The sequence below is a fragment of the Sceloporus occidentalis genome, unplaced genomic scaffold (genome assembly GCF_023333645.1).
Source record: "Sceloporus occidentalis isolate IW3139 unplaced genomic scaffold, rSceOcc1.0.p SCAF_3, whole genome shotgun sequence".
NCBI classification, from domain to species: Eukaryota; Metazoa; Chordata; class Lepidosauria; order Squamata; family Phrynosomatidae; genus Sceloporus; species Sceloporus occidentalis.
The window spans coordinates 26,259,450-26,271,078 of NW_028316983.1; the positions used below are offsets into that span (position 1 = coordinate 26,259,450).

Here is an 11,629-nt window from a genome sequence, read left to right on the forward strand (position 1 = left end):
CTGCCATATTTTGTACTAACTGAAGCTTCCGGACTTGGTACAAGGGTAGCGCCATGTAGAGCGCATTACAGAAATCTAGCTACATTTCTGTAGCCTTTTTGGTTCTAGCAGTCAGGCTTTACTCCAGTTGCCATCATGGTACTTTTCATGTGGTCCTGATCTGCTTGGCCTGTCAAAAAATAATGAACAATGCCAGAAGTCTAGTAAAAAGAGGAGTTTGATTTGAAAAGTCTTTCAGTCTTTGAAAAAAACTACCATGGTATAAGGGAAATGCATATACATTCTCTTCCATTGCAAATATCTGAAGGCAACATAAAATATATTAGAGGTAGATTACCTTACAAATAAGTTTGAATGTAATTGCTATGCTGGAATTTTTTTGCAGGCTGGTAACCAACCTTTTAACCGTGCCATGCTCTTCAATGTTGGTTTTCGGGAAGCAATGAAGGATTTGGACTGGGATTGTGTGATCTTTCATGATGTGGACCATATACCTGAAAATGACCGTAACTATTATGGATGTGGGCAGATGCCAAGACATTTTGCAGCAAAGCTGGATAAATATATGTATCTGTAAGTACCTTCAGTCACCTGTTCACAAAATTAAGAAATCTTTTTTCATTCTTTTTTTAAGTACAGAGAGAAATAGAAGCAGAGATTGTTGTATGTAAAAGCTGGAAAACTACTGTTTTTAACCAAACAAATATGCACTTGACCTATGATAATACTGTTCCGCATAAACTGAAATAAAACTTTTCCCCCCCCTATACAGCCTTCCTTACAACGAGTTCTTTGGAGGAGTGAGTGGCTTAACAGTGCAACAGTTCAAAAAAATCAATGGTTTTCCTAATGCCTTTTGGGGCTGGGGCGGAGAGGATGATGACCTTTGGAACAGGTACCGTGCATACCAGGTTCTTAGGAGATGAATTACATGCAAGCTACAACTTGTATGGCTTTTTTATACACTTATCAAATTACCACAAAAGCAGATGAGCAGTTATGTGTTCTATGATGTAAAACAGCAAAAGAATGCTTTAGCAAGCTTACTAATAGAATGTTGCAGATTAGGGACATTTCCTACTTGGGCACCCCCATCTTGTCAAGTGCAAGCTACCTGAAATGCTCTTCCTTGTTTCTTTTTGTGTTATTTGGCTTTGTGCCTATAATTGCCACACTGCCACAGAACATAAAGAAAAGCCATGCTGTTTTGCCTCAAAAGTCTGTCTAGACCAACATTTTGTTTTCACAGTGTACAACCAGAATCCAGGAAGCCCACTGGTAGGATAGGAGATTTGCATAAGTACAAAAGTACCTTCCTTTCCCTTTCCCTGGTTTTTGAACAGCTATTACTGAGAGAATTACTCCCTCTGATACTGGAGAAAGTATATATAGCCATCATGACTAGCAGTCATGTTTAGCTTTGTCACCTATGAATTTCTCAGTCGCCCTCCAAAGCTGTCACTGTTGGTGGGCATCACTACACCTTGTGATAGCAAATTCCATAGTATGGCTATATGTTGTATTCAGTAGTTCCTTTTATTTTTTCTGAATCATCCAGTGTTCAGCTTCAGTAGATTCTGAATATGGCTTCTTGTATTTCAAGTCATTATAAGAGAACTCCTTAGTCATTCTTCTCCACCCAAATTTTATGCATTTGTAGCATGAACCAGCATGGTGTAGTGATAGGAGTGCTGGACTAGGACTCTGGCTGACCAAGATTCAAATCCCTGCTCAGCTGTGAAAACCACTGAGTGACCTTAGGCAAATCACAGTCTCTTCGCCTAAGAGGAACGCAATTGCAAGTCTCCTCAGAATAATCTTGCCAAGAAAACATTGTGGTTCCATAAAATCTGAGTCAACTTAAAGGCATGTAAGAGCAATTCATATCTGCCCATTATCTACCTTTTTTCTATGTTATGTTCTATTTTAAACAGGCCGAGGTTTGTAATACAGGTACTTGCTCACGTAGGATTTGCTCTGGCCCTTGATTAATTTATGCTTCCCCTTCCCTTTCCCACTTCACACAATATCCTTTTTGAACAATTGACATCTTCACATGACTCCTAAGGAAGGATTTCCATATTGCATGACACAATTTTAACCTGCATGTTTTTAAAACAATCTTGGTTGATTTTTAGAACATAATTTGTTTCCTAGGGAACAGGTTTTGTTTTCTTCAAAGTATGTTATTCTGGAAGTACAGAATTAAAGAACACTCACATTAGTTATAGCCCAGGACAAGGTTGGAAACTGCTGTGTGCAAAGCATTCATGCGTGTTAATTTTTTTGGTCACTTATTTCCTGATTGAGGAAAATACAACCTGCACATCTTGCTTAAAATGAAGATACTTTATTGAATAGAAATTAGACATTAGAAATTACAAAAGAGACAAAACTTCATTTCTGGAGTATACTAAAGCTATCAAATATTAGAAGACAGACTTCTGCAAGGAGTACTTGTGTATAAAACATATTGAGTGGTTGTTGCTCAGATTGTTCAGTCCTGGCAAATGTTGAAACCAAAGGAACTGAAAAATTATTCTCTTTCGCCTTTCTTCTCTAGGGTGCACTATGCAGGTTACTTGGTGACTCGCCCCGAAGGAGATACTGGGAAATACAAGTCAATTCCTCATCACCATAGAGGTGAAGTGCAGTTCTTAGGAAGGCAAGTGAAATTTTATCATAAATATTTAGCTTGAAAGTTGAAACATTCTGTCACTTCAGACATAATTTGCTAGCAGTTCTGATCCCAAATGCTAAAACTTTGCCCTCCTTAAATACTAAGGATGGAGTTAAATGAATCATAAAAGCCTCCTATGTAGTATCTTTAACCATTCCTACAGTGGCCACATCATGAGAAGGCACGACTCATTGGAAAAGACAGTAATGCTAGGGAAGGTATAAGGTACTTGAAAGAGAGGCAAACTTCATACCAGATGGCTAGACTCAATTAGGGAGGTCATGGGTCTGAATCTACAGGGACCTAAGCAGAGCAGTGGGTAAGGACGCTTGGAGATGACTCATCCACAGGATTGTCATGAGTCAAGGGTGACTTGAGGGCAGTTGACAACAATAACAACTGCGGAAATCCAGATACTTATGATGAGAGATTGTGTTGAACGGTCCATGTACTACTTCAGACAGGCTGCCACCCCAGCCATTCATATACAGCATCCTTGTCCCTCCAATCAAATGTCTTTGTTTCCTGACTAATCCTTGTCCAGATCATCAGAAATTTGTCAAATCTTTTGATGTTTCAACAGAACAAGTGCTCATTCTCAATATTATTATTGTTCAGAGCACAGCCAGACTGTCCAGAGTCTTGGGTTTGTTTTTGTTAAGATCTACTCATTTTCAGCAAACAAACGGCAACCAACTGCACTTTAGTGGGTGAACACCATATCCCTGTGAACACAGTTCCCAGTGATGCAGCTCATTAGAAACTTTGCTGTATGAGTGTCAACAAAATTAATGAGATGTGCTTATGTTTATAGTACAGTGTAAGCTCACTACACTCTGCATGTATTTTTCTTTCCAGGGCTTGTTGAAAAATAACTTTGCTGTTAGGTGGGAACACAAATTCATCATATGAAGCTTTGGCAAAAGCTAACAGTAGATTATGCTTAGAGTAAATAGCAATATTTTCTCTCTCCTTCAAGATCTCTCATCCACATGAGAGGCAATTGTGCATACCTTGCAAAATGGACTGTAATAGGATCCTGAGTACTGAGTATTACAGCCATTAAAAGTGACCTCTGTTCTTGTTAGATACTTAAGAGTCTATGCATGCATTTGTGTGTTCATGCACTGTAACTTAGTTAAAATCTGCAGCACAAAGAGATATTTTTGTGTAAAGACAATTTGTGGCCATACTGCTTAGTTTATTGAGGTTTTTTCTTTTGCACTGTTGAATGGAAACTTTGAATTAGCTTCATTTTTTTCAGTGTTTTTTTTCCAGAAATAATAAAACAGGATGTGATGAAGAAATAAATGCAATTCACATGAAACCATAACTAGAGATATAAAATAATTCCAAGTCTTCCTTAGCAATTTCATAAACTTAAATTTAGAAAGTCTCAAAATATTATCTTGATATTAACTGCCCTTGAGTCTACCCCCACTCATGACAACCATGTGGATGAGACACCTCTAAGACTTTCTGTCCTCTACTGCTCTGCTTAGGTCCAGCAGGCTCAGACCCATGATCTCCCCATTTGAGTCTATACATCTGCCACATGGTCTCCTTCTCATTCTACTGTCTTCTACCTTTCCTAGCATTATTGTCTTATTGCTGTCAAACATAAAAAGTGATTTCAAAGAAGTTATTAGGATATTTGTAGAAGTGTGTTTTTATGCAGAGGCAGCACATCAGGCTTGTGAGACTGAATTTGTTTTTCACTAGACATGGTCTAGCCAGGGTCTTCTAGCCAGGTGCATAGGCAGGCATGCAGTAAAGATTAAAGGAACATGATGTCTCTGAGCACATTCAAGATATATAGGTCTTGATATGTTCTTTCTCAACTACATAATTTAAGAGGGAAAAGCTTTTTAGTTGTTCCTATTCCTAAACAATTAGAAGTCAGAAACCCTTCTTGGTCTACAATGAATCATCTAGTGCTCTTCCCACTGATCATGATCTACCTTCTCTCTGCCCTTGTTGTAATAGAACACATATAATAATATCTACACTCCAGATGAACTGCACACTCAAGCACAGAGTAAACTGTAGTACATGAGGTTCTGGGCTGCTTTCCAATTGTCCTCTTTCTCCAAGCAACCATTTGACAGAATGAGACAAACATTTTTTCCCCTCTTTGCTTCCCAGTTTTGATTCTGCTCTTGCAGTTGGCAAACAGTGACTGTGTTTAAATCCTCAAGTCAGAGCAGCTGTAACTTTGATGCCTTTTTGCCTGACCCCTAGTGTGTGATGACTGCTTGTGACTGTGTGTTGATGGGGAGGCGCGTGGCCCATGAACTCAGATCTAACCCCTGGCGCTGAACACCATTTTCTAAGACTAATCCCTGAGCCACATTAAGTCATTATGAAGAATTGCTCCATTTAACAAATCGAACTCATAGTTAAAAAGAATGCTCTTGGAATAAGGCAGCAAAATCGTTCATTTCATCTGGAACAGGAATTCAGAGTGGACACAGTGAGAGGTGAGGGACATCATGATTTTTTAAAAAAAATAAAGAGCCTTTTTTATTCTGTTAAAAGTATGGAAGGCATTGCTCTAGTGTTGTGGTATAAAACTGCCTTTGTGGGCTGGTCATTGGCTCCAGTGAATTTGGAATGTCGATATTGTATCCATGTCATGCCCCCTTTCTTTCTCTGCTGGTGGAGCATCCCTGGCATAGCATGTGTTAGTGAACTTTCCAGGGACATACTAGAGGAGTTACATCCCACTGACAAAGCTCCATTTCCTCCAGAGAGATGACAGTTCCAATCATTTTGGCTCAGCCAGTGTATCCCCAGGGTAAGATTAATTCCTATATTGCTGAGCTGTAACTTCAAAAAGGCATTGAAGCCCTCTCTTCATCCTCCATCTTGAGGGAGAGAGAGGCAGGCTAGCTCCATCAGGCCTGCCTGGAAGAAGACAAGCCCTCCCTTCATCCACCATCTTGAGGGAGAGAGAGGCAGACTAGCTCCACCAGGCCTGCCTGGAAGAAGAGCCCTCCCTCCAGTCCATCTGCCTTGGTCCAGGCCTCAGAGGGAGAGAATAACTGCTGGACCTGATTCCTTCCCCCCCTCACCATTCCCTTCTCCTTTTGTGTCGTGTCTTTTAGATTGTAAGCCTGAGGGCAGGGAACCGTCCATTATCCCCTCTGTTGTAAACCTCTTGGATTCCCAGTGATTGGGCAGTATATAAATAAATCCTATTATTATCATTATTATTATTATTATTGACTCTAATATTTTCTTTTGCTATAGATGGTAGGTAACACATACACTATAACTGTGATGGCAAACCTATGGCATGTGTGCCAGAGATGGCATGTGAAGCAATTTTTTCTGGCATGCAGAGGGTGGGGAAGAAGAGGAACAGGTATGTTCCTGTTCCTCCTCCTACCCAACCATCCTGGGCCTTCAGCTGCTTCTGGAGAGGCAGCTTGGAGGCCCAGGTGACCGGGGGAAGAAGAGGAAGAAGCACGTGCCTATTCCTCTTCATCCCCCCTCGTGGATGAAGAGGGAAGGGTGGGGGGAAAAAGTCCTACCCTGGAAGTCTCGCCCCCAGAGGTCCCGCCCGCCCCCAGAAGTCCTACCCCCGTTACAAGTTAACACCAGGGGCCTGAAGGACTTTTAGTTTGGGCACTCAATCCCTAAAAGCTTTGCCATCACTGCACTATAACAGAAGTAACTAAAGCAGGAGAAACCATGGGAAATAATGGTCTGCTGATCTATGTTCTGTATCACCAAATATGTAATAGGATAAGGAGGATACCTCAGTGGTAAAAATCTCTAGCTTTTCAATGAGCAATAAATACCAATAAATAAATAGTCTGTCATTTGTTTGGGATTGTTTAATTATTTCTCATGGTCTTATTGGGTCTGAATTCTGTTACTAAATTGGAGTAAAGTATTTGCCTCTGCACTTTCTGATAGTCATGTATAGCTTCTTGTGTTTAGAATAGATGTCTGTGCCCCACAAAGTGTAATGAGCCATCTCCAACAGACTTCTCTGCAATCTTTGTTTCTCCTTTTTTTTTCTTACATTTTTGGACACTCAAAAATACTTGCCTCAAATTGACATTTCTGTTAACAGAGGTGTTTCCTTCAACTACTACCCCTAATGCCTTCAATTTTTCTTTCTTTTCTTTTTTCCAAATAGGTATGCACTACTGAGGAAGTCCAAAGAGAGGCAAGAATTGGATGGCCTCAATAACTTGAACTACTTTCCAAATATTACATATGACGCCTTGTATAAAAACATTACTGTCAACCTGACACCAGAGCTGGCTCTGGTAAATGAATACTAAGAGAGCATGAGAAGAGGAAAACATGTGGAAAGATTGTTTTGTAAATGTCTTCTGGACAAAAAAAATCTTGTGTCTAATGAAGGATCACAGTATTTTGAAGAATAATACTCAAAAGCACGCACACAGATTGACGGACTATAGAGCCATTCAGACTGTGCAGCGAGCTCGGACTTCACTTGCTCTTTGATTTCTTTTTTAAAACAAAGATGGTGTGACCTGCTGCTTCTGTCCCAGCATTTCATCTCCCTAAACAACACCAAACTGTGATCAAATGTGCTGTTCTGCTCATAAAACCAGTTTGGCTGAAAAGGTCGGTCCATGCTTCTTGACTTTAGATGCTGGAAGGTATCCTGTAGGCAATGACCCGAATGGGAGATGGACTCCTGTCTAACAATGATATCATTCTCTACATTTGTGTTTGTATTGGTTTTTTAATTGACCTGCTTGAAGAAGAAAATATATATACAACAAGAATCGCTTCTTAAAGAAGTGTAGGTGTAAATAAGCTGTATAAATTGCTTTCCTTTCTTTTCTTTTTAAAAAATTATTTTACAATTCAAAACTGAAGTGGAAGGTTTACAACTTTAAGATAGCTCAAGCAAGCCTCCACCAGTACAAGCACCTCAGTCCATCATGATGACACTCATGTGAGTAATTCTCTTCAGGACTACTTCCCTGGTTGTTAGCAGGATTGCGACCTTGTCAGTACATTGTAAAACTTAACAAATAGAAGCCATAGCAGTGCTTTTGAGGGGAGACTCCCCTTTTGGAAGTAGGGATTCCATTCACTAAAAACTAAGACTAAGTTTAGACATTTGAAATCCATATAGCCTTTCTAATTCTCTTTCCATCACATTCTGCCATATATCCCCTAATGATAATTATAGATCAAAGTGAATGCCTTCCACCTAGCTTCACCTTCATGAAGGACAGATTCTCCAGAAAATTTTCAAAGTCTCCACTCTGTCCTCTTTTCTTCATGCTGTACGTTTGATCTAAGTTTGCAAATTATTCAGCCTGTCTTTGGAAAAAGTCTCCAATAATTCCTGCAGCTTAACTGTTGAGGGGGGGAAGGTTATGAGTAGTATTTTGATATATTTATTGTGTAAATGAAACTATAGGTTAAAATGATAGGTTAGAGCTCTTGGTTATTATTGTTAACCAGAGAAAAGTTGCACAAATACAGATACTGGGATAAAATATATCCAGACTCCAAATCATAATTAAAAGAATGAAGGGCATTGAGATTAGCTAATGAAAAAAATGTGAGTATAGGACAGAAGCGCTTGGTCCATATCCTCCATCCAGTTTCAGAGATCCAGATCTTGTTTGAAACTGTCATCTTAGATGTGTGCCTTTTTGTTCAATTTGTTTGGTTTTCCTGGTTTTGAACCAATCAATTTTATACAGTATGTACAAACTTTTTTTTTTGCTAGGGCCTGTAACTCTGGTAAATGTCTGTTTGGATTGCTCTTTAATATATATTTATAGACACAGATTGTGAGTACTTAATGTGAGGAGTACTTTAATTTCTTTTCTTGCATTGTTGCCTTCAGTTTCTGTAAATTACATAGTTTACACTTAGTTTTCTGGGTTCAGTGGATGTATGACCCCCCATATACATCTGTTGTGGGTGTGACTAGCCAGGCCTATTGTGTCTCAAAGGAGTTATGGAAGTGTACGTGTGCGTGTACCGTGTGTGTGTGTGTGTGTGTGTGTGTGTGTGTGTGTGTGTGTGTGTTATCAGCCCATATGAAAGGGCAGCAAGTCTGCTCTTGAGAATGCTGGTAAGCATGCTTTAAAATACTTCATAAGGGAACCCTTCATGGCTGCTGCAGAGGTAAGAGTTTGTGTCTTTTTTTGTTTTTTAATGGCACATGTAGCAATAAAGATTTCTAAATTTTGTTCTTTTTTCATATGTGGAAACACACACCAATTGCTTTCTCATTCCTTCTTAACCCTGGAACACTGGTAGGAACCAGTGCTTTTTATTTAATGGTGCTTCAGGTCAAGAATGTATTTCAAACTATCTGAATTCACCATCTCATGTATATCCAAGCATATATTGGGCTGCATGGCAGTTCAGATTCTCAGGCTTTCAAGATAGGTAGTCATCCCTCTACTATGCCCTGTCTTCTTAATTGAGAAAAGGAATTACCTCTGCTCAGAAATGCACTTGTTAAAAGATTGACATGAAGGGTCCATTTCACTTCTTAATCAATGGCTTTTGGTTTATTTTGCTTTTTCCAATCACGTTTTCTGTCCCTCTTGAAAAATACAAAATATCTTTAAAATGTGCACTGTTAACTCTTATCTGCTAAGTCAAATACTGTATAGCAAATGTAATTGTTGAAAACATAACTGTCAAGCGCATGTGATGTTATGGTGTTTTTTAAAAAAATCATTTTAAAAAACTACATGGCAGCTGAAACTTCAACAAGGCCACTGCTCCACATCTCCATCAGCACTGTCAGCTAACACTGCTAAGGGGCAGAACACTATGATAAAATGCATATGTTTTTGTATGAACCATGTGGGTCTTTATTTGCTAAAACATTTGTTTTAAAATCCACTACTTTTTGTAAAAGTTCCTTCTTGAATGATTTTACCAGCTGAGCAACCGCCATGCATTTCCAAACGCCGACTGTCAAAGATACCATTAAATCATATGTAACTTTCGCTTTTTTGTTATGAGCTTGCTCTTATGTTTTCTATGAGGTGCCAGGGGTACATTTTTGCACTGAAATCTAGTGTTTTAAAACACATGCAATTTTCAGCAAAGCAATCCTTTGTGTCATTACATTTATTTACCCATGTGTTTGTACATTTTTGTATTTGTTAATTTATGAATGATTTTTTTCAGTAAAAAGAGTACATATTCAAGAATCAGGAGACTGTGGTGATGTTTCTTTCTTTGTTGGTGAAATATGTATTGTCCATTAAGCCAGGTTGTCAGGTATGCCTTAAGTGTATGATTGGGTTAAATGTACAGCTCAGTTAATAACAGCTGCTTTTAAAAAGTCAACCAACCTTTCCTATTTCACTCTCCTCATCACTCGGGTTACATAAGGTAATGCCTGAAATTTCAGCTTTAAAAAATAACTGCTACCTCCCACTTGTGTTAGTGTGCAAATATACATACGATAAGAGAAGTCACTTGGATGTAATGTTCATTACAGTAGTGAATCACACACTGTTCTTTAATTTTTAAATGAGAGGTTTCAATTCTTTGTGCAAGTTATTTAATTGATATCCCAACTTTCTCCCAGCCCAGTATTCAAGGCAGCTTCCAACCATTTAGAAAGACATATCTGGGGGGAAAACCTGTCAAAACAAAAGTTAAAAGCACAATTAAATAACAGTTAAATAAAATAGGAATATAACTCATACACACACTCTTCAAAAGTTTCATCTGCTGTAATAAGTTAAAAACTAAATGACTGCCAAATAAAAAAATTATTTCCCTGCTGGCAGAAGAAAACCAAATTAGCGGGTGGGGAGACCACACCAGCCACCAAAAAAGTTTCCATATCCCTCCAAATATAGAATCATAGAGTTGGAAGAGACCGCAAGGGCCATCCAGTCCAACCCCCTGCCATGCAGGAATTCTCAGTCAAAGCATCCTGACAGATGGCCATCCAGCCTCTGTTTAAAGACTTCTAAGGAAGGAGACTCCGCTACACTCCGAGGGAGTGTGTTCCACTGTCGAACAGCCCTTACTCTCAGGAAATTCTAATGTCGAGCTGGAATCTCTTCCTGGAACTTGCATCCATTGCTCTGGGTCCTAATCTCTGGAACAGCAGAAAACAAATTAGCTCCCTCCTCAATATGACATCCCTTCAAGTATTTAAACAGGGCTATATAATAATAATAATAATAATAATAATAATAATAATAATTTTATTTGTATTTTCCCGCTTCTCCCAACGGATTACAACCAAAAATCTCCATACAGGCAATCATGTCTAATCTACATATAAAAACATCACAAAGTATAAAAATTTCAGTTACAGTAATCGCAGTGCAGCGGGCAGTTATGTTGTTATGACCAGAAGTGGGGTTTCCTAAAGTTCTTTATAGAAGGTCAGGTGGGTATGCCTGCCAGAAGAGGTCCGTCTTTAGTGCCTTTTTAAAGGAATCTAGGGTCATGATGAGACAGATCTCCTCTGGCAGATTGTTTCATAACCTGGGGGCCATAGCTGTATAATGCTCTTTTGTAAGTAACTGTTAGTCTGACCTTTGGGTAGTCTAACAGATTTTTCCCTGTTGTCCTGAGAGTGCAGGACGAATTGTGTAGGGAGAAGCGTTCCCTCAAGTAACTCAGGCCCAAGCCATGTAGGGCTTTAAAGATAACAACGAACACTTTGTATTGCGCCCGGAAGCTAATTGGCAGCCAGTGTAAGGATTTTAGGACAGGTGTTATATGATCTGACTTGGAAGTTCCAGTGATCAATCTGGCTGCTGCACTTTGAATTAATTGAAGCTTCCGAACCTGGTACAAAGGTAGCCCCATGTAGAGCGCATTACAGAAGTCTAAGCGAGAGATTACCAGTGCGTGTACCACTGTTTCAACATCCTTTTGGTCCAGATAAGGATGCAGCTGGCGTATCAGCTTAAGCTGGTACCAAGCACCCCTGGCCATCGCATCCAC

General features: G+C 39.3%; 1 protein-coding gene across 3 annotated transcripts in view; it reads left to right on the forward strand.

Moving 5' to 3' along the window:
* Nucleotides 1–9,870, forward strand: part of B4GALT5 (beta-1,4-galactosyltransferase 5) — a 108,731-nt gene extending 98,861 nt beyond the window's left edge. For 2 of the 3 annotated variants that reach the window (XM_089513850.1, XM_089513849.1), the window contains 4 exons: nt 386–573; nt 773–895; nt 2,564–2,665; nt 6,831–9,870. In XM_089513850.1, coding sequence (XP_089369976.1) covers nt 386–573; nt 773–895; nt 2,564–2,665; nt 6,831–6,978 — 561 coding nt within the window. In that variant the 3' untranslated portion in view covers nt 6,979–9,870. Of the gene's footprint in view, nt 1–385; nt 574–772; nt 896–2,563; nt 2,666–4,825; nt 5,161–6,830 lie in introns of all 3 variants that reach the window. The other variant, XR_016280385.1, reaches the window with a different exon arrangement.
* Nucleotides 9,871–11,629: the final 1,759 nt, after the last annotated feature.